The sequence below is a fragment of the Saxophila tyrrhenica genome, assembly GCF_035928015.1.
Source record: "Saxophila tyrrhenica strain CCFEE 5935 chromosome Unknown scaffold_15, whole genome shotgun sequence".
In the NCBI taxonomy this organism is placed as follows: domain Eukaryota; kingdom Fungi; phylum Ascomycota; class Dothideomycetes; order Mycosphaerellales; family Extremaceae; genus Saxophila; species Saxophila tyrrhenica.
Window position 1 is genome coordinate 406,531 of NW_027041747.1, and position 18,503 is coordinate 425,033.

General features: G+C 56.5%; 8 protein-coding genes across 8 annotated transcripts; 2 read left to right on the forward strand and 6 right to left on the reverse strand.

The window, feature by feature from the left end:
- Positions 1-88: 88 nt before the first annotated feature.
- On the reverse strand, positions 89-1,405 carry LTR77_008776 (uncharacterized protein; the record flags this gene model as incomplete). The annotated part of the gene is made up of 1 exon (XM_064806006.1): positions 89-1,405. The coding sequence occupies one exon, from the start codon at positions 1,403-1,405 to the stop codon at positions 89-91; it is 1,317 nt and encodes a 438-aa protein (XP_064655865.1).
- Positions 1,406-1,547: 142 nt separating this feature from the next.
- On the reverse strand, positions 1,548-6,240 carry LTR77_008777 (uncharacterized protein; the record flags this gene model as incomplete). The annotated part of the gene is made up of 3 exons (XM_064806007.1): positions 1,548-1,664; positions 1,729-1,769; positions 1,824-6,240. 3 exons carry the CDS (start codon positions 6,238-6,240, stop codon positions 1,548-1,550), a joined length of 4,575 nt encoding a protein of 1,524 aa, XP_064655866.1.
- Positions 6,241-6,953: 713 nt separating this feature from the next.
- Positions 6,954-8,179, reverse strand: LTR77_008778 (uncharacterized protein; the record flags this gene model as incomplete). The annotated part of the gene is made up of 2 exons (XM_064806008.1): positions 6,954-7,665; positions 7,722-8,179. 2 exons carry the CDS (start codon positions 8,177-8,179, stop codon positions 6,954-6,956), a joined length of 1,170 nt encoding a protein of 389 aa, XP_064655867.1.
- A 638-nt stretch (positions 8,180-8,817) lies between these two features.
- Positions 8,818-9,712, reverse strand: CSR1_2 (phosphatidylinositol transfer protein csr1; the record flags this gene model as incomplete). The annotated part of the gene is made up of 5 exons (XM_064806009.1): positions 8,818-9,105; positions 9,175-9,344; positions 9,406-9,423; positions 9,493-9,509; positions 9,570-9,712. The coding sequence occupies 5 exons, from the start codon at positions 9,710-9,712 to the stop codon at positions 8,818-8,820; spliced, it is 636 nt and encodes a 211-aa protein (XP_064655868.1).
- Positions 9,713-10,305: 593 nt separating this feature from the next.
- ENT3 (Epsin-3, clathrin recruitment and traffic between the Golgi and endosome) lies at positions 10,306-11,995 on the forward strand (the record flags this gene model as incomplete). The annotated part of the gene is made up of 3 exons (XM_064806010.1): positions 10,306-10,499; positions 10,554-10,580; positions 10,645-11,995. 3 exons carry the CDS (start codon positions 10,306-10,308, stop codon positions 11,993-11,995), a joined length of 1,572 nt encoding a protein of 523 aa, XP_064655869.1.
- A 315-nt stretch (positions 11,996-12,310) lies between these two features.
- On the forward strand, positions 12,311-12,934 carry RPL23A (60S ribosomal protein L23A; the record flags this gene model as incomplete). The annotated part of the gene is made up of 4 exons (XM_064806011.1): positions 12,311-12,327; positions 12,389-12,436; positions 12,518-12,842; positions 12,902-12,934. 4 exons carry the CDS (start codon positions 12,311-12,313, stop codon positions 12,932-12,934), a joined length of 423 nt encoding a protein of 140 aa, XP_064655870.1.
- Positions 12,935-13,147: 213 nt separating this feature from the next.
- On the reverse strand, positions 13,148-14,185 carry LTR77_008782 (uncharacterized protein; the record flags this gene model as incomplete). The annotated part of the gene is made up of 2 exons (XM_064806012.1): positions 13,148-13,293; positions 13,540-14,185. The coding sequence occupies 2 exons, from the start codon at positions 14,183-14,185 to the stop codon at positions 13,148-13,150; spliced, it is 792 nt and encodes a 263-aa protein (XP_064655871.1).
- A 545-nt stretch (positions 14,186-14,730) lies between these two features.
- On the reverse strand, positions 14,731-17,892 carry LTR77_008783 (uncharacterized protein; the record flags this gene model as incomplete). Its single annotated transcript, XM_064806013.1, has 4 exons — positions 14,731-17,019; positions 17,086-17,608; positions 17,662-17,759; positions 17,812-17,892. 4 exons carry the CDS (start codon positions 17,890-17,892, stop codon positions 14,731-14,733), a joined length of 2,991 nt encoding a protein of 996 aa, XP_064655872.1.
- Positions 17,893-18,503: the final 611 nt, after the last annotated feature.

Genomic DNA, 18,503 nt, shown 5'->3' on the forward strand with positions numbered 1-18,503 from the left:
TTACGGCGTAAGCAGTGGAACAAGAACGACATACTTCAACATTATGCAGCATTAATGACTCTTGCTGCTATCGCCTCCTACTCCACTACTACTTCCCACCCCCATCTTCCATCAACCCCCGAAAAGCCCGCATCAAATCATCCCTCAAATCCTCCCAATTCTCCACACCCACCGACACCCTGCACAACCTCTCATCAACCCCTTGATCGCTCATCCGCCTCCACTCGATCAGACTCTCCACCCCACCCAGCGAAGTCGCATGATGGAATAGTTCCAGCTTACTAGGTAGCCTCTTCGCAAACTCCGGCGTCTGCATCCACACACTAAACACCGGGCCAAAACCATTCGGCATCTGCTCTTTCAACCAGCTCATGTCGTCTTTCTGCAAACTCGCGTGCTCGACCTTCTGCACGACCTCCTTCACAATCTTGCTATCTTCACTGCCGTCCTTTGGATTTAAGCACCCATCCAACCACCCAACAACCCTCCCAGCATTCCCACTCTGCCTCCCCACCCTCAACTCCAACGTCCTCAAACTCCGCACCCCCAACCACCCCTCCAAACTCCCCATCACACTCCCTAGAAAAACCCTCTCCCCATACAAACCCCAATACCTCCCTTCCCAACCCTCCTCCCGCATCCCCACAGCCAAAACACCGCAGAGCATATCCGAATGCCCGCCAAAATACTTCGTCCCGGAGTGCATCACGTAATCCGCCCCATGCTTGAACGGATCCTGCAGCGGCGGGGGGCCGAAGGTCGCGTCGACGGTGAGGAAAGCTCCGCGGGCGTGGGCGAGGGAGGCGTAATGGGAAATGTTGTAGGCGAGGCCGGAGGGGTTGACGGGGGTTTCGAGGTGGACTACGTCGCCCTTTCCGAGACTCCAGGCTTCGCCGTCGTTCTGCCAGGTGGATTCGTCGAAGAGGTCGACCACCCGGCAGTTCGTCAACTTGCGGTAGATGTCGAGCACGCCGTGGCAGCCGTGGTATCCGGCGCCTATGGCGACGACTTTGGGGTTGATGTGCACGAGGAGAGCGTGGAAGGCCGCGAGGCCGGAGGTGTATGTTAAGCACGGCGCGCCGAGGATCTCACCAAGCATGAGCTCTAGCCGAGAAGTATTTGGTGCGGTAAGGCGGGAGTAAATGTGCGAGTCGGCGGGTGTAGGGTCCCTGGGGCCGCGAGCGGGGATGTCGAGGTCGTCGGTGGGTGAGAGGAGGGTAGGGTCGTGGGGGTAGCGGAAGGTGGTGGAGACGTGGAGGGCCGGGGCGACGTCGGTGGTGGAGTTGAGGGGGTCGTCGCCGTGGATGGCTGCGGTTGCGAGGGAGCGGGCTGAGGGAGATGAGGAGGGTTTGGGGGCGTGGTGGGAGGGGATGGAGGGGTGGCCGTTGGATTGCGGGGATGCCATTGTGGTTGTTTGAGGGGTTCAGAATGGAGGGGAGTAGAATGAATGGAAGGAGGAAAAGATATAGGATGCTGCTTTACCTGTAGATGGCAGTTGGAGGTTGAAAGACAGCGATCCCTCTTGAAGAGGTCGACTGTAGAAAATGTTACGCATTGAGCTCCGTAGGGCGTAAAATGCCCCACCAATGTGCGGTTTCGCGTCGACCGAAATCGGGCAAGCGAGCCGAAGAGCTTCTCAAAATCAAGGAACGCCGAACGCTGTGCTGTGCGCTGTAAAACATATGGATATCTTCAAATGCGTCGCTTAAGCGTAAAACCCCTACTCACCGTCGCAGGCGTGGGCAAAGCCTCTGCAAACCCATCGCGCTCTGTACAAACGTCAGCATAACACACGAGCACAGGGATATGGGGTGAAGACTCACCTTCCACCGTCTCAAACCCAACCGTAATATCATCATGCTCACTCATATACTCCAACCCCTCCAGATTCACAAAACGCCTTCGGACCCTCTCCTCTCTTTTCTCCTCACTCTCCTCGACGACTACCACATCGCCCTTCTCGCCCTTCTTCTCCTTCGGTTTCTCCTCTTCGGGAGGTAGAGCAAACTTTGCATCTACCAACCTCAACCCAAACCTCTTGCCCATCTTGCACGCTTCAAAGACATCCGTGCTCATGACCCGGAAACACAGAGCTTCTGCATGGCTGAACCCTTCCATGCACGCGATAACTTGGACGACGTTCTGGCGCGTGACGACTTGGAGGCGGATGATGGAGGCCTCCCATTTCTTGTAGATGGGCACGACCATCCTCCTCCGCGCGATGGAGAGGCTGGCGGCTAGGGCGTCGAAGCGGATCGTGCAGCCCGTGATTGCAGACTGAAAAGCGTGGAGTTCTTCGAAAGACGGGAAGGTGAGTGAGCGGATGGTCGGTTTCGTTCGAACGGTGTGGTGGATGTCGGAGAGGGCTTCGAGGGCTGGGCCAGGAGTATGGCGGGTGTCAAGGGACATGGTGATGTCCTCTTGCGGAGCGCGGAGCATCTGGATTGTCGGGCTGGAAGTGCATGGAAGACGCAGGAGAAGCTCGCCTTTGCTGAGGTTGAGGCGATCGGTGATGCTGCCGGTGGCGTGGCGAGCGATGATGCGGAGGCTTGAGGAGGCGACTGTGGAAGACTGGTGGGCGGAATGATCGTCTTCGTCTGGTAGGGCGTTGGTGACGCCCAACTTCTGCCACTGGAGCGACTGCAGCGCTGAAGGCAGTTGCTGCGCTCCTCCTTCGGGTGCTTGGCTGCCAGCAGGCTCGATGTTCATCGAAGCGAGCTCCATCTTGCCGACAATAAGTTCATCCGGCCCAACAGTAAGCCCATTAAGCACATCATAGAACTCTTGTCTTCCCTCCACACTCCCGAACACGAGCAGAATCCTGCTTTGCCGGTGCTTCTCTCTTGTCCTCAGCACGATGGCCGCCATACCGCCAGCCGCCGAGTCGGTAATGAACTCAAACAGCAGCGGGTATCGTCCGCCGATCTCATGGCTCGTACTCGCCAACGCCTTGTGCTTTGGATCTGTGACAAGCAGCAACCGGTATCCACGGTGTAGCTTCCTCTCTACTCCGCCCTGCACATTCGTCTCTGTCCTCTCAAACAGAGCAGCTATAGCACCTTTCACCTTTTCAGCCGGAAAAGCGCCGGTGTTCGCAGAGTCTGCCAGCTGCATCTCCGCCAGTCGCTTTTCGAGCACCAACTGTTCTCCATCTTCAGGCCGGAAGCAGTGCTCGACTTTCCGCGCATACTCGACGATGTTCCATACCGATCTAAAGTCCCGCTCCGACATGCGGACCATCAGATCATACTGATGTGGTAGACGCACGAGCATGCCGCACGCAGAAGCCTTCCAGCTGACGTCGTGCCAGGTCAATCCCTTTTCGCCGCTCTTTCTTGGAGCGATCTTGATATTGACCAGCTCACTCTGACTCGCGATCACGGCGGTAGTCAAAAACTCCCGCTTCCCACGCATTACTGTAAGTAAGCAAGGTAAGTTGACACGATCCGTTCCTGCATCATCCGTGCTCATAGAGACGTCGACGAAAAAGCGGCCATAGAAGTGCGTATCCTTCGACTCGCCCACCGGAAGTGCATCTTGCGGTTGCATGTTGGTAGAACCCGTGAGCACAGCTGCCGATCCACTAGCAAATCGTGGATATTCAACCCATATCGTCGTATCCTGCCCTTGAATCAAGCTCTGCGGCGGCGGCATCAACTGATTCTTGCCCATCGACAGCGCCAGCGCTTTCAAGTGGCTTCGCAGTGACACGACTCCCTGCCTCGCTCCAGGATCAGCGTTGAGCATCTCGCTATCTTCATCACAGTTCAGTGGGTCGGTAAGAATCCACCATCCTTTGGCCAGATCGACATGCGCCTGCACCAGGATCTCACGCAGCTGTCCGTCACTGCTTCGTGGCCGTTGTTGTGCCATCATAGCTTCTAAGCCTGCTTTGCCTCTGCTGTACCACCATAGAGCCGCTCGTAACCAAGCCTGCGGCGAGCACCGGGACGAAGGCCGTTCTTTCTCCGAAGTGAGTTTAAAGACGCCCTTCATATGAGCGACTCGCGCAGCGAAGTCGGCGTACGCAGCATCCGCGGCCGGGTTGGTATCCGGCTGAGGTTGAGGAGAAGCGAGGGGCCGGTGGTGCGAGGCATGGCTGCCTGAGGAGCTTGGACGGGAGGAAGGAGAGTCTTGTCTCATATACTGTGCCGAGGGTCGTGTGGGCGCTGTTGACGGCGGTGGCTGCTGTGCCGGTGATGCTGGATCTACCATTCGGTGCTGAGCCTGAGCTTGAGACGAGTATGAAGGCTGTCTCGTCTCGTCGTACGGGGTATGCGCAGGTGGAGCGTGCTGCGCCTGTTGTACCTGAGGCGGCCGTGGCCTAGAGAACGACCGATTCGAGCTCGCACTTACCGGCCGACTCGCGGGGCTCTCCACCTGCAGATGGCCAGGCGAAGGAGGCTGCAAAGCCGCTGGCTGCATAGTCTGTCCATGCTGAGCTTTCGTCCCACCAAAGTACGACTGCTGCGCATGCCCAGGACTGGGCACAGAGCCGTAAGGTGATAGAGGAGACCGGCCGATCATACTGGACCTCGGACTCCCGCTCTGTGGACTCTGGCTGTGAGTCTGATAGCGCGTGGGTGAGGGCTCCGAGAAGCCGCCTGGAGGGTGTGAAAGGGCGGAAGATGGATGCTGGTATGAAGATTGGGAATCATGGGAGCTGCTTCGGGAATGCGGTTGGTGTTTTGGAGAAGGAGGTTGGTAGTTTAAGCTGCCATTTGAGCCATTAGGGCGGGAGTAGATGGCTCGTTGAGCTTGAGAAGATGCGGTATTGCCGTAGGAGCGATCTTGCCTGGGTGAAGGATCGCGGCTTCGAGATTGGTATTGCGCTTGCGGAGGCTGCATGCTTCCTGACGGCGCCGGTGGAAGACGTGTAGGTAATGAGGTCTCATTCAATTGTTGCGAGGTACGCTTGTAGCTCGGAGGATGGGTATACTCTGCATCTGGCGGAGGCTGGACCCGAGGAGGAGCAGGTATTGACGGACGCTGCTGAGTAGACGGTGGAGGCGGAGCCTGATACTGTTGTTGCTGAGTCGGTGGTGAGGGCGGAGCTTGCTGTTGTCCAGCCCTCATATAACTCGGCTGGTACGCCTCTCTCGGCTTCCTCAAACCCTGCGGTTTGGCAACCTGCGGCGCCCGCTCTGGCGTAACCTCTCTCGAACGCCGCTGAACATACTTCGGATCATCGAAAGGCGAAGGCCCCATAGGCGACCTAGCAGATTGTGGCGAAAGCGCCGAACGAGGCTCAGGCATGAGATCAGGAGCGTCCGGCCTCGAAAGCGTATCGTAGTGCTGCTGAGTGGGCTGCACGCCAAATTGAAGACTCTCCCTTTTCGCCTCCTCGCCTCTACCATCATCGCCCTCGGTGATCATTGCGCTCGCTCGGCGTAACGTCATGCCTTCGTTCGACCTCAGCTCACGTTTCCGCACAGCCAGAGCTTGAGGATCCTTCGGACTAGCTGATGTGAGTGATCCAGATCCTCCCTCTTCCCATGCGAAGCGTGTATCAATCTTTGGTATCTTGAACTCCTCAAACCTCTCCACTTCCGGCGAGGTCTCCCCCTCCTGTGAATCCTGGCTCCCGAAACCCGTCGGTGTCCTACTCAGCCCAAACCTGCCACCCTCAACGCCAACCTGCGCCCTTCCCTCCGGCGTTGAAACCTCACTCGTCTCCGTCGTCTGCGCCCTCCTCAACGGCGGCGGCCTAAACTCCTGCTCCTCCCTCCCACGACTCCCCGCCGCCTGCCTCGCCCCCTCCAGCGCTCTCGCATCACTCACGCTCCTTCCCATCCCCTTCTTCTTCCTCCTCTTTCCGACTTCCATAGTAGCTTCCTCGCACTCATCCCCTCCCTCCCCAATAACCTCCGCCTCCTGCCTCACAAACCCCACCCGCAACCCCTTCCGCCTCTTCGGCTTCCTAAACCCATTCGGCGTATCCAGTCCCGCGCCCTGAGGCGTCGCTGCACTTGCGCGCCGAACCTCATTCGCGTCCGGCCAGCGCTGCGCGATCGCAATATCGAGCTTCGGTGCTGGAGGAAAGGCTGGCTTGGCTGACGCCGCTGACGCCGCGCGATCAGTGGAGGGCTTGAGGAAGTCGTTCACGTCGTCGTCGAGTTTGAAGGAGTTGGTGTGGTGGGGAGCGGTCTCGAGCTCGGAGGGGTCTTTGGATTTCAAAACTCGCGACCATTTGCTTTTGAAGCGGGCTTTGCTGTTGGACTTGGGGTCGGGGTCGTCCATTGTCGCATGCGTGAGCCTCTACTAGAACAAGTCGAGGGTGGAAGTTTGTTGGTAGGCGGTATATCTTCATTCACCGCAAGCCGTGCGCTGGAGTCTTTCTGGGAGCGGACATGCCGTTGCTTGGTGCCTGTCCTACTCCTCCTCTGCTTTGGTGAATACGAAGTGTCTTGGTGTTCGTCCAGCAAACACCAGGAATAGTTCTTCAATGTTCCTTGTACGACAGGTACAGAGGCTCGAGAGAGGTCAACTTGTTGAACCCTTGTTTCAGAAGATCAACTGTGTCGCGTGGGGCTGGCGCCAGCGGACAGTGGGGTCTCGAGACCGTCTGGGAAGAGCTTGGATCTTTCTTGTCTTCTCTTGTCACCAGTATACGGACTCTTTGAACAGGCGGCACGAATCTAGCGCGTACCTAAAGCTCGTATTACATGAGAGGTACCACGAGTATTGCATGCGACTTACTATCCATAGACGTAGCTCTGCCTAGGAGACTGGAAAGGGCAGCTGAATGGTTCGACGCGAGCTAATCAACATTGCCACCAGCGGCAACCTCTGAGCACGTCAGATACGAGATAGGAGAGCAGATGCGAAGATGCCATGAGGAGAAGTTGGTCTCCCGACACTGGTAGAACCAAACAACGGCGGGGACGGGAACTACAACGTCTCGACATGGCCTTCAACAGTGAAACACTCATCATATGGGGTATTATGAAGCTCTATACAGCCCCCGGGCCCTTCGCAGTACACGGTGATTGCGGCCCTACCTCTTCCCCTCGATACCCGCCATCCAATTCCCACCTTGGCTTACTAGCGAACGGTATGGGCGGAGGCGAATCTGCTTCGTGCGGCTCGCTCGCCGGCGGTGCACGAGTATGCGAATCCGCTTCGTAGAGCTCCTTGCCAGGCATTTCAGTCTGCTCTTCGACCCGCCGGTGCACCGGAACACCTTCGAGTTCGCCTTTGCCATCGACGTAAGGCCGCTGACTTCTTGCCCGCCGGACTGAGCTCTTGCCGGCTCGCCTGCGACGGACCATCCAGAAAGCGGCGGCGATGAGGAGGGCGACGACGGCGGTGCCGACGCCGATTCCGGCTTTGGCGCCGGTGGAAAGGCCACTGCTAATTTCTTGCTGCTGTTTCTGCCGGCTCCTGTCTGGCGTGGAGGAAGCCGTCGACGAATCTGAACTCCTCGAGGTCGAGGACGCACGCGAGGATCTGGAAGCCGGTGTAGCCGCTGGAATCGTCGCCGCAAATGCATTGATGGCACTTGAAGGCAGTGCTGGAGCTGAGGCCGGCGTGAAGGTGGCGAGATCTCTACCTCTCCAATGTGCTACCAAAGCGGGTATCGAAACCGCAGTCCCAAGATCCTGACCCCCGGTCGCCGCGAGATATGTGTTGCACATGAACGGGCTATATTTCCAGGTCCAGCCACTGGCCTAGGTCAGCGTAGAGCACAACACGGTGGGAGGTATTCACGATTGGCCTACTCAGGACATCCAGCGGCATGAGAGATGCTTTCGGCAAGGGGCTGACCGATCGATCCCCCGGTATACTCGTAGAAACTTTTAAATCCATATGGTAGTACGCCTGGGAAGAAGGTGATCTGCTCGACGTCGTTGTTGGTGGCAGTGATTGTGTAACCGCCAGAAGGAAAGCAATGCTCTGCGACTTGCATGCGACATCGAACAGACACCCCCTCCAAGGTAGTACATCCTTCGAGATCTGTGGGCTTGGGCGAGAAGCAGGTGCTGGCGGCTTTGAATATTGTGGTCAAAGGATAGTAATTGGGGTTGTCTGGGTCGGTGTCCGGGTCGACGCTAGAGCTGGCAATGAATGACGAGGATAGCTGGGCCGCAGACGGTGCCTGCCGGACAATCGTGGTTTCGGAAGGAGTGAGCGCCGCCGCCGTCGTGGCTATAGATTCAAGCACTATAACTGAAGTCATCTTGCCCAAGGATCCTTTGGCAGCTTTCCCAAGCCAGTACCATGGGCGACACCCTACCTTTATCACTTTTAACCTGCTCTCATGCACACGCGCCTGGGCAACGCTTTGCGACCATGCCGAGGCCAGACCATTGCAAGCCGTGTCGCGGCTAGTCGGTGCAGATACCATTGATTGCGGGTGAGGCGAAGGGGGTCGCGGCTCATCAGGATGCGCCAAGTCATGCATCGTATGAACTAGTGAGAAGACGAGCGGCAATAAAGCCTTCTTGGTATGCATTCTTCCGCGCAGATTCGAGTTCTGCAAGATGGTAGCGATCAGTCTGACAAGAAGAAGAGCAAGGTGAATACTCTTGCTGGGTGTTAGGCTACTGAGATTGGACGTCAGTCATCACGAAGCTTAACCAAGCCTTGCGAATGGTACACTTAGCTCTTTGAAACGGGCAACCAACGGCACACGAGTAGTCAAAAGGAATGAGAGAAGTCGTATCTCAGCAGTCCACCACGGGACAAATCTTCATACCATGTGCAGTCTCGCTTTTAAGCTAGCCCACCGCCATCTAAAACCAGCTAGCAGTATGCATGCCTCCTACCACATGTTCTCACATCTCCTTCATCTCTCCTCTTACTTCTCTTCCACCTCTAGGACTGGCCGGAAGCCGAGATCATCGGGCTGCCCTTGGTGCTGCCGCTGCTAGAGCCCAGCCCCTCGATCGCCTTGACAATCTTCTTCGATTCATCGTCCGCGACCTCGCCGAAGACGACGTGGCGCCCGTCGAGCCAGGAGGTGACGACGGTGGTGATGAAGAACTGGGAGCCGTTGGTGTTGGGCCCGGCGTTGGCCATGCTGAGGAGGAAGGGCTTGGAGTGCTTGAGCTGGAAGTTCTCGTCCGCGAACTTCTCGCCGTAGATGGACTTGCCGCCCGTGCCCTGCGCATCATACCGTCGTTAGCACGTGCTAAATAGACCAACTGAAGCTGGAGAGGAGATCTGACATACGTTACCACGAGTGAAGTCGCCTCCCTGAAGCATGAAGTCCGGAATCACACGGTGGAACTTGCTGCCCGAGTAGCCGAAGCCCTTCTCGCCGGTGCAGAGGGCACGGAAGTTCTCAGCAGTCTTGGGGACGACATCGTCGTAGACGTTGAAGTTGATGCGGCCGTTCTGAGCTGTTGCTTGGTGTTAGCTTCACTTTCATCAACACGGATCAATGGTTGTGGTAGTACGAACCCTGGTTGCTCTTGGGGTCTATGGGTGTGCAATTGGATTAGCAGATGTCTCAATGATGTCAATGCCGGTGATGGCTGGGTCACGAACCGGTCCAGGCGACGTCGCTGTGTTTTCAAGTCAGCCAATGGTTATCATCATTGATGTGATGCGGATGGTTCACTTACAAGTAGCACTTGATAGTCATCTTGGGCGTAGAGTTGTGGAAGGCTCGTCGATGAGTAGTAGTTGGATTGAATCGAAAGGAGTTGTTGATGAGGGGTTTGGTTGAGAAGTGGTTGGACTTGAGGAGGTTCGAAGAAAAAGCCATAGTGGGGTGCGGGGCAAGTTGAGAGCAGCTCTTCCCTGCCCTGCGTCAGCCGAAGCACTTGATATCACAGCCGTATGAAGTCATTTGAAGCAAGGTTCCATTTGCTGTGAAGCTGCTGCGCCTTCCTCGGCGCGGAAGCTGTTGAGGAAGCAGTGCCTGTAGGGGATCGGGACTGACAAACTGATGGAGACGGAAGGAGTGTTGCTATATCGAAAGGGCCATCAGTATGTACCATTGAAAAGGGGGTGTGGCCATAGATGCCTCCATCAACTCACGTCGTTCAAATGCTCTAGAGGCCCGCAGTAAAGGTACAGATCGCAATATAATACACTTCTTGATGGAAGATAAACGTCGCAATGCAGTGAGCGATGAAATAAGTTGTCCTTCTACAACTTTCATCTCATCATTGAAACCGATGCCCGAACAGACTTTCCTTGGCGCGCGGGATCGCCCGGCCACGCTACTCCGCTTGCAGCACGGAGAAGGCATATTGAATCCACAACCACAACGTCCATCCATACCACTGCTTCAAGTTACCATAGCACGTTGCTTCCCTACACTTGCCCAGTAGATCACTTGAAAGCTCGCCCGCCATGGACTGGAACTCGATCCAAAACCAGGTCTCCAACCTTACCCTGTACGATCTAAAAGCCGGTGTGCGAAAGATCCAGAACCAGGTCATGAATTACACCGAGATGGAGAGCAAGGTCAGGGAGGCGACGAACAATGAGCCCTGGGGTGCTTCTTCCACGCTCATGCAGGAGATCGCCAATGGAACGTTCAACTAGTAGGTGGTACAACCAGTGGGGAAAGATGTGGTGGGCTAACACGAATGCTACAGCCAGCTGTTGAACGAGATCATGCCGATGTGAGTGTCTCAGAGCTTGCAAACCCACAGATAAGGGTCATGTGCTGATCGTCTCGTTTTGCAGGATCTACAAACGCTTCACCGAAAAGTCCGCCGAAGAATGGCGCCAAATCTACAAAGCCCTCCAGCTCATGGAGTTCCTGGTCAAGAACGGCTCCGAGCGCGTGATCGACGACTGTCGATCACATCTCAGCCTGCTCAAGATGCTCCGTCAATTCCATTTCATCGACCAGAACGGCAAGGACCAGGGCATCAATGTGCGAAACAGGAGCAAGGAGCTCACGGATCTTCTGTCGGATGTCGAGAAGATCCGGACGGAGCGGAAGAAGGCGAGGGCGACGAGGAACAAATACACCGGCGTGGAGGGAGGCGCTACGTTCGGCCTTGGTGGGTCCGGGTCTTCGTCGCGGTATGGTGGTTTCGGGAGTGAGACTGCTGGTGTTAGTGCAGGGTACGGAGGCTCGACAAGAGGTGTATACGGCGACGGCGGTGGGTTCGGCGGTGAGACGCACGACGAATACGATGAAGGTGGTCGAAGGGGAGGCGCGGACAGATTCGACGAGTACGACGAGTACGATGATGGTGGAGCTACAGCACCCACCAGCAGGCGAAAGACAGAGACAACTCGAAGCTCGCGCGCGACTCCGAAGAAAGCCGAACCTCCAAAGCCCAAAGAGCCCGAGGTAGACTTGTTCGAATTCGGAGACGACGACCCGCCTGCCGCAGCTGCCCCTATTCCAGCCCCCTCAAACGGAGCATCTTCGGCCATCCTCTCGCCGCCTGCCTCAAGTGCAGCCATTGGCGACGAGGATGACTTTGACGACTTCCAATCAGCCACTCCATCCACCACAGCGCCGCCTCCCATGGCCAAGCCCTCCATCCCAGCACCAAACTACAACATCTCAACAGCGACGCCTTCATCGGCGACCCAGTTCGCCCAGCCAACACCACAAGCTGGCACGCAGAAAGCAGACTTCAGCAACCTCTTCTCCACCAAATCTCCGCCCATGAGCAATACGACCACACCCTCCAATATGTCCGCCTTTTCGCCACCCGCACAATCTAAGCCGACCGGCTACCAGCCCTCCGGACCGAACTACTTTACGTCCGTGCAAGTGCAGCCAGGCCAGCCACAGTCGATTGGTACACCCGGTAGCGTCACATCGCCTACCGCAGGCGGAGCTGCAGCTGGCAAGAAGCCTGCTAGCGGCGACGCCTTCGCTTCTCTGCTCGGTGGAGGCGCGAAGAAGTCCGCCACACCCACTCAGAAGGGATTGACGATGGCCGACATGGCTAAGCAGAAAAGCCAGGCTGGGCTGTATGGAGCCCCTGCGGCGCCCGCAGCCTTTCCACAGCAGGGCAATGGGACAAAGCCGAGCACTGGGAGTAGCGGGCTCGATGACCTGCTGGGTTGATATCGAGACTGTGTGGGCTTGAACAAGGGTCGGAGCACGTGATAGGATAGAAACGGAAGCGTGTAAGGATATAACGTAGCGGATTAAGAATGTCATAACAACTACTCTACATGTTCTCACTTCTCGAGGAGAGCGAATGGTTGCTCCATATCACGTGAGAATGCCACGACTTCTGTCACCAGGAACTTCAAAATCTTGGCACGAGCCACAGACCTCAATTCTTCTATACCGAGCAACGACCACCTCACTCGACGACGATAACACGGCAACGAAGCCACAAACACCACCTCCGATACCACTGAACAGTCGCCCACGATGTCGAGCAAGAGAGGGTATGCATACTGCAATTCAAGGCCTTGAGGAGGAAGAGCAATAGGCTAACAAATGCGACAGAAGAGGTTCTTCCGGTAACAAGCTGAAGATGACGCTCGGTCTGCCTGTGTACGTCCTCCATTCTTATCCACAAGACACCGTCACTGGCAGCACGAAAGAACCGAAGATCTAACAAGAATGTGCAAACAGCGGCGCAGTAATGAACTGCTGCGACAACTCCGGCGCCCGCAACCTCTACATCATCTCCGTCAAGGGCATCGGCGCGCGCCTCAACCGCCTGCCCGCCGGCGGCGTCGGCGACATGGTCATGGCGACCGTCAAGAAGGGCAAGCCCGAGCTGCGCAAGAAAGTCATGCCGGCTGTGATCGTGCGGCAGAGCAAGCCGTGGAGGCGCGCGGATGGCGTGTTCCTGTACTTCGAGGATAATGCGGGCGTGATTGTGAATCCGAAGGGCGAGATGAAGGGGAGTGCGATTACGGGGCCCGTGGGGAAGGAGGCGGCGGAGTTGTGGCCGGTGAGTTTTGACATCTGAGAGGAAGGGGTGAGGATGTGGGCTAATCTGTATGTGTGCAGCGTATTGCGAGCAACTCGGGTGTGGTGATGTGAGCGGGATCCACGACTACGAACATGACAAAGGAGCGTGTTGCTGCTTGATGCGAGGGACTGGCGAACGGCGAAGGCATGCTAAGTAGCTGGCTTCCAACCATGAGCTGTTTATTGAAATCGACATGGTTCTCAAAGTCCAATTTCTCTCCTTTCAATCCCACGAATCTACGATGCCACCTCGACCGACCTATCTTTCCATCGGCCTACCTTTCACTATTGTCCTTCGCCGTGGACGTCTCTCTTTGCAACGCAGCCCTTGGGGATCTCGGTGCGTCGGACGTCCCATCCGGTTCTTATGGTGCCGCATAGCATGTTCGCCGACGTTCGAAGAAGTTTCGAAGAAGGCCTCATGGTTTTAGCTGAAAGGTAAAGCAGCACGCCCGTCATGTATATGGGCCCGCGCTCCATCTCAAAGTGACGGGGCAATAGTGAAGGGCGGCGAAGTAAGCTTCAGCAACTCGCTTGGGTATTAAGCATCAATAAGTAGTCAGAAAAACAAATCGCAACAAATTGCTCCCATTACATCCCAGCCAACCTCCGAATAGCAGTATTCCTCAACAGCCTCCCCTCCGCCTCCACACCCAACCCAGCATCCACCGACTCACCATCCCCTGTAGCCAAATCCAAACACACCTTCGCCAACTTCGGCGTCGGAATCACAAAACTCTTCCAAAACCTCTCAAACACCCCGCCCAAAAGCGTCGACGTCCGATCTTGCATCGTAGGCTTCCTCTCCTGCAAATACCTTCTCTCCGGATTTATAGTCGCAGGCCTCACATTAAACACCTTCAACCCCTGCATCTCCTCTCCAAGACCCAGCAGCGCTTTCTCCGCCTTTCCTTTCACTCGTCCAAACATGAACGAAGACTTGCCGTCCATATCCGCCCCTTCACCAGACATGTACACGAACTTGAAACTCCCCTTCTTCGGCAGCCCAGCGAATGCTTTTGCGGCAGCCACCGGGTAGTCGACGGTGATCTTCTCGTACTCCTGCTCGTTCATACCGCGGCTGCTGATGCCTTGGGCCCAGATACATCCTGTAGCGCCTCTGAGCTGGGAGAGCAGGTCGGGTGGGTAGGTGGTGTAGTCTTTGTGGATGATGACCGTAGCTTTGTCGGGCTGGGACTCGGCGAGCTTGACGGGGCGGCGGGAGAGGACGGAGATGTGGGCGATGGCGGGGGATCTGAAGGCGCAGTCGAGGATCGCGGCGCCTGCGGTTCCTGTGGCTCCGGTGAGGATGATGTGGGCCATGCTGGGCTTGGGAGGGTGGATGTTGTTGCAGCTGGCTTGAGAACACTGGGGGTGGATGGCGGGAGGAAGGAATCGGATGAAGCTGATATACTTTACCTTGGTACCGTTCTACGAGCAGTTACTGTTAGCAGAGCAACATGCGAGTCTTGCTAAATTCCGAAAGATGCATGGAAGGGGCGGGAAAGTATCCTGTTGAAGAGCGTGTTGGTATGAGCCGCGGCCGCTTTCGCGAAGATGCGGCCGCAGCCAAGAGGTGAGGTGGAAGAAGACAGCTCTACTTCGATGTGACGATTTCATGTCCTACACTATCGAATCAACAGTAATAGTGGCATGTCTGTTGTCTGCCAACAGCAAGCCTCATGACGATGGACGGCCAGATCATCCAGCCAGGTACAAACACTATCCGATCCTGCCTTCAGCCTTTCCGAATCACCAACATGCCCATGCGAACATAAGAAATCTCATCCAAACCCCATCCATTCCTGTACAGCGATAGACAGCCTCTGCAAAGCGCATCGTCGCACACCCAAATGTGTCCGGACTCCTCAGTTGTTCGCCGAGCAATCGTAACAGTAACCCGCAAGCTGCGATACAAACGGCATCTGCTCGACCGCATGCGTGATCTCAACATTGCCGCATGGCACACTCTGGTAGCCAAGCTTCTCAGCCCACTGGCGCTGTGACTTGGGCGCAACTCCGGTCGACGGCAAAGAGTTGCCCTCCTCAAAGCCATTGGAAAGGGCAGTAGAGAAGCTGGCCGTCTTGCCCTGGAAGTCGAAGTCGACCACCGTGTTCGGGTCGCGCTCGGCATGTGGACCATAGCCCACAAAGCGAATCTCCTTGCCATCACCACCCTTCCAGCCGTAAGGGCTCTTGGAAAAGGCGGAGCCGATTCGCCAGCCGTTGGGGCTGAACGGCGTCTTGATCGGCGTCGTGTCGTCCGACAACGTGGCTGCCGCTGGCGTGGTTGGAGTGAAGAGCCGGCCACTTGATGGAGGTGGCGCCCTGCCGAACTTGATGGGCGTTTCTGTGCCGTCGAGATCCCTCAGCATCCAATTCACATTCTTCTTACCGGGACTGAAGGACGGTGTGATCCTCTGGCCAGCCTGAACGCCATTCGATCGAGCATATCCGTTGTAGGGAGCGCCGGCTTGGTTCGCAGGGGAGAACGCGTTGGTGTGCCAAGTCGCCGCTTGGTGGAAGGACTGCCTCGAGAAAGTGTTTCTGGCGTCAAAGCCGGCCATCGCTGGTGCGTGGTTAACCTCAGACTTCTGCTCCGGGCTGAGGCTCGACCATTGCTCCTGTGGCATATACTCCAGTGAGGGCGCCAGTCCTTTCGGGACATTGACGGCCGTCGTCATCGTACGAGGCTCGAAGATTGCCGCCGTGGGTCTGAGCAGAGCGGTTCGCATCGATTTGCTCTTGCCGAGGACGGGACTATCAGTCTGCATGACAGAGTCGCGCCTGACAACTTCGAATGGGGCCGTCGAACGATTGTCTAGAGCTGGTGGACCCATTGGCTGATATGCCACAGACCCAGTCACCGTGCTGGCAGCGCTAGGCTCCCTCAGACGGATATGAGGCGGCACAAACGTCCCGGAAGTCCTGGCATACTGAGCAGTAGAGATCTCTGAGCGAGCATCAGACCGCCGAGTTGGAGAACCAGGCAGAGATTGAAGCGCCGACAATGGTGAAGGACTGCTGATGGCGCTGCCTTCTACATTCTGCAAGTACGCTTCAATGACAGCGTTGTTGGTGTCTTTCTTCAGCAGGCCTTTGGCGTCCAGACAAGCGACAATTGGTGTCAACAGGCTTCCGTGAGACGTCCTGCGCTTTGCTGTGGTGTTCCTGACGTCTGGTAGCGATGTGGTCGCCTGAGACAGCACGTTACCGGTATTGACTGTCAAACCTGGCGCTGAGGACCAGCTTCCGGCAGGCAGGGGTTTGGATAGCCCACACGCACGTACTGGGCTCTGCTGAATCTTCGGAACTGGAATATGGGAACTGCGATTGCTAGTGTTCCGCGGCGAATTGCTGCCACTGCCATTGGAACGGTCAAGCACGAAGCAGACAGAGGAGGTGTCCGAAGCAGAAATAGTCTGCGTCGGTCGAGCCGAGATTGCGGCATCCAGACGTACTTCGGTGATCTGCTTCGCAACGGCAGGCTGAGGCTTGGGGTTGCCAGGCTTGACAATGCCACGCTGCGCAGCTGCGGTAGTAGGTGCCATGTAAGACCGCTTCTGCTTGGGCGTCGCAGCTTGCACGTCTTTAGCCTTCAGCTTCATCTTCGCAACGTTTTCCTTGGCCTGTGATCCCTTCTCCAGCTGCCGACCTTCAGCTGACGGCGAAACGCCGGTGACTTTGGGGGAAGCATTCTCGCCTGGCTTGCCATTTGATTTTGGTGCCTTGTCCGGTGTCTTGTTTCCCCCGCCACCTGCGTTGTTCACCCAATCACCGGGTAGGGAGCTTCTCTTCTTTTGATGCTGCGCAGCTCGCTTCGCCGTGGACAACAGTGGCTCCCTTCCTTTCATGGTCTTGCCGGGCGAGCTTTCACCAGGCGACCTGGGAACAATAGAGGCCGAGTCTTTGCGGAGCGTCTCTCCCGCGCGCCTGGCGAAGGACTTTGTTGGTTGAGCGAAGCGTGGCAGCTTCGTGCCTGTGTTGTCACCGGGGCTGCGGGTATCAGGGGAAGGCTCGATGGAGGATCTGATGTTCCGCATATCTGAGGCGAGAATGATGACAGAGTCTTGTTCGTCCTTGGTATGGCGAAGATCGTCCTTCGAATGCTCGATCAGATTGCTCACTGAGAGTGGTACGGTAGCTGAAGAATCGGGCTGCCTGTCATTAGCATCACTGGCACGAATAGGAGGGAGCGCAGTTTCATTTGGATGCAATCTTACACCCGTGGCTGCGTGAGCATATGAAAGCTTGCGACCCTGCGCTGGCTCTTCGGTTGGCGACATCATCCTGGAAGGGACATGCTGAGACAATGCCGGGAAGTCCATTGAGCTCGGTGGAACCGACGACCTCTGCTGTGCTTGGATTGGGCCAGATGTGTTGGTCTTATTGCCTTGGTGCAGTCGCTGCAATCGAACTGCGGCTGATTCTTCCTGGACTTTGCTTCCCTGAGCCAACCAGCGCTTGCTTCGGGTCGACAGAAACCTGTCCGCGGCCAGTTCTTGCTCCGTATTGGGGCCAGTGCTTCTCAGATCGGCCTCCTGTCGCATTCTGAGGATATCATCTTTCAAAGTGTCGATCTCCGCTTCGATGGTGTCGTAAGCGTCCCGGGCCATCTCGAATTCATGCTGAGTGGTGTGGACAGCGCTCGTGGCTCCGCATGATGGAGAGCGCGGCTGGTTGGAGTGGGGGGCTCGTTGTGTACGGCTGCTGTAGGACTCCGCGAGATGTTGCATGATGTCGCCACTGTCGCAAGCTGTCAGCAAAGCAGGTCTACATCCAAAAGAGGCCGGTCGTACCTCTTCGGCAGGTCAAAGCTCTCATCGGTGCGCTCTCTAATACCGGCCTGCCTCAGCCGAGTTTGTGGACTGATCTGAGTGTGGTTGCCGCTTGAACGCTACAGCAACGGTTAGTATGTGACAATGTGGACGCTAGGAATAGTCACTCACCACATCACCACTCTCGCCTGGTGCGTCGGCAGAGCCACCAGCCATCCACCGCGCAAATCCGAACAATGGCAGACTCTCCATGCTGTGCGATGATCCTTCTGCTGTCGATGCCGAAGGCTGCAGGTCGGAAGAATGCTCTCCTGAACCTAAAGATATACAGTCGAGGCAAGGCTCAGGAGAAATGGACGATGAGCCAATGTCGAATGATGATGATTCAGGTGAGTGAGATCCCACGAGTGTTGTCGAGCAGATCGAAGAGAGGTCGTCGCTATTGTCAGTTGCGACCACACTGTCTGCGCCACCTGCCGCCATGCATGCGCCTTCCCCTGATATGCCATGCGCCGTCTTGCCACCAGCTTCCTTGACATTGCTGCACACGAGCGCACGATCCGCCGTACCTTTCGTTTCTTGCGCCTTTTCGCAAAAGTCCAGCAGTACAGTCTGCTGATGCCGGCAGCTCAAGAAGTAGTAATATCGGTATCGGCACATCGCGGTCACCGTTGCGCCTTCATTCGCCGTGCCGTAGGTTTGTATGCAATCTTGTCGTGCTTGCCAAATGCACGTAGCCGTTGCGCGTATCGTGGTTCGTAGTCCAGGAGAGGCTGTGGTGAAGATGCAGGTGCAGATGAGGTGACGTCGAAATAGACTGTGGCGTTTGATGTTTGCGATCACGGGAAGCTGCGAGATATGAA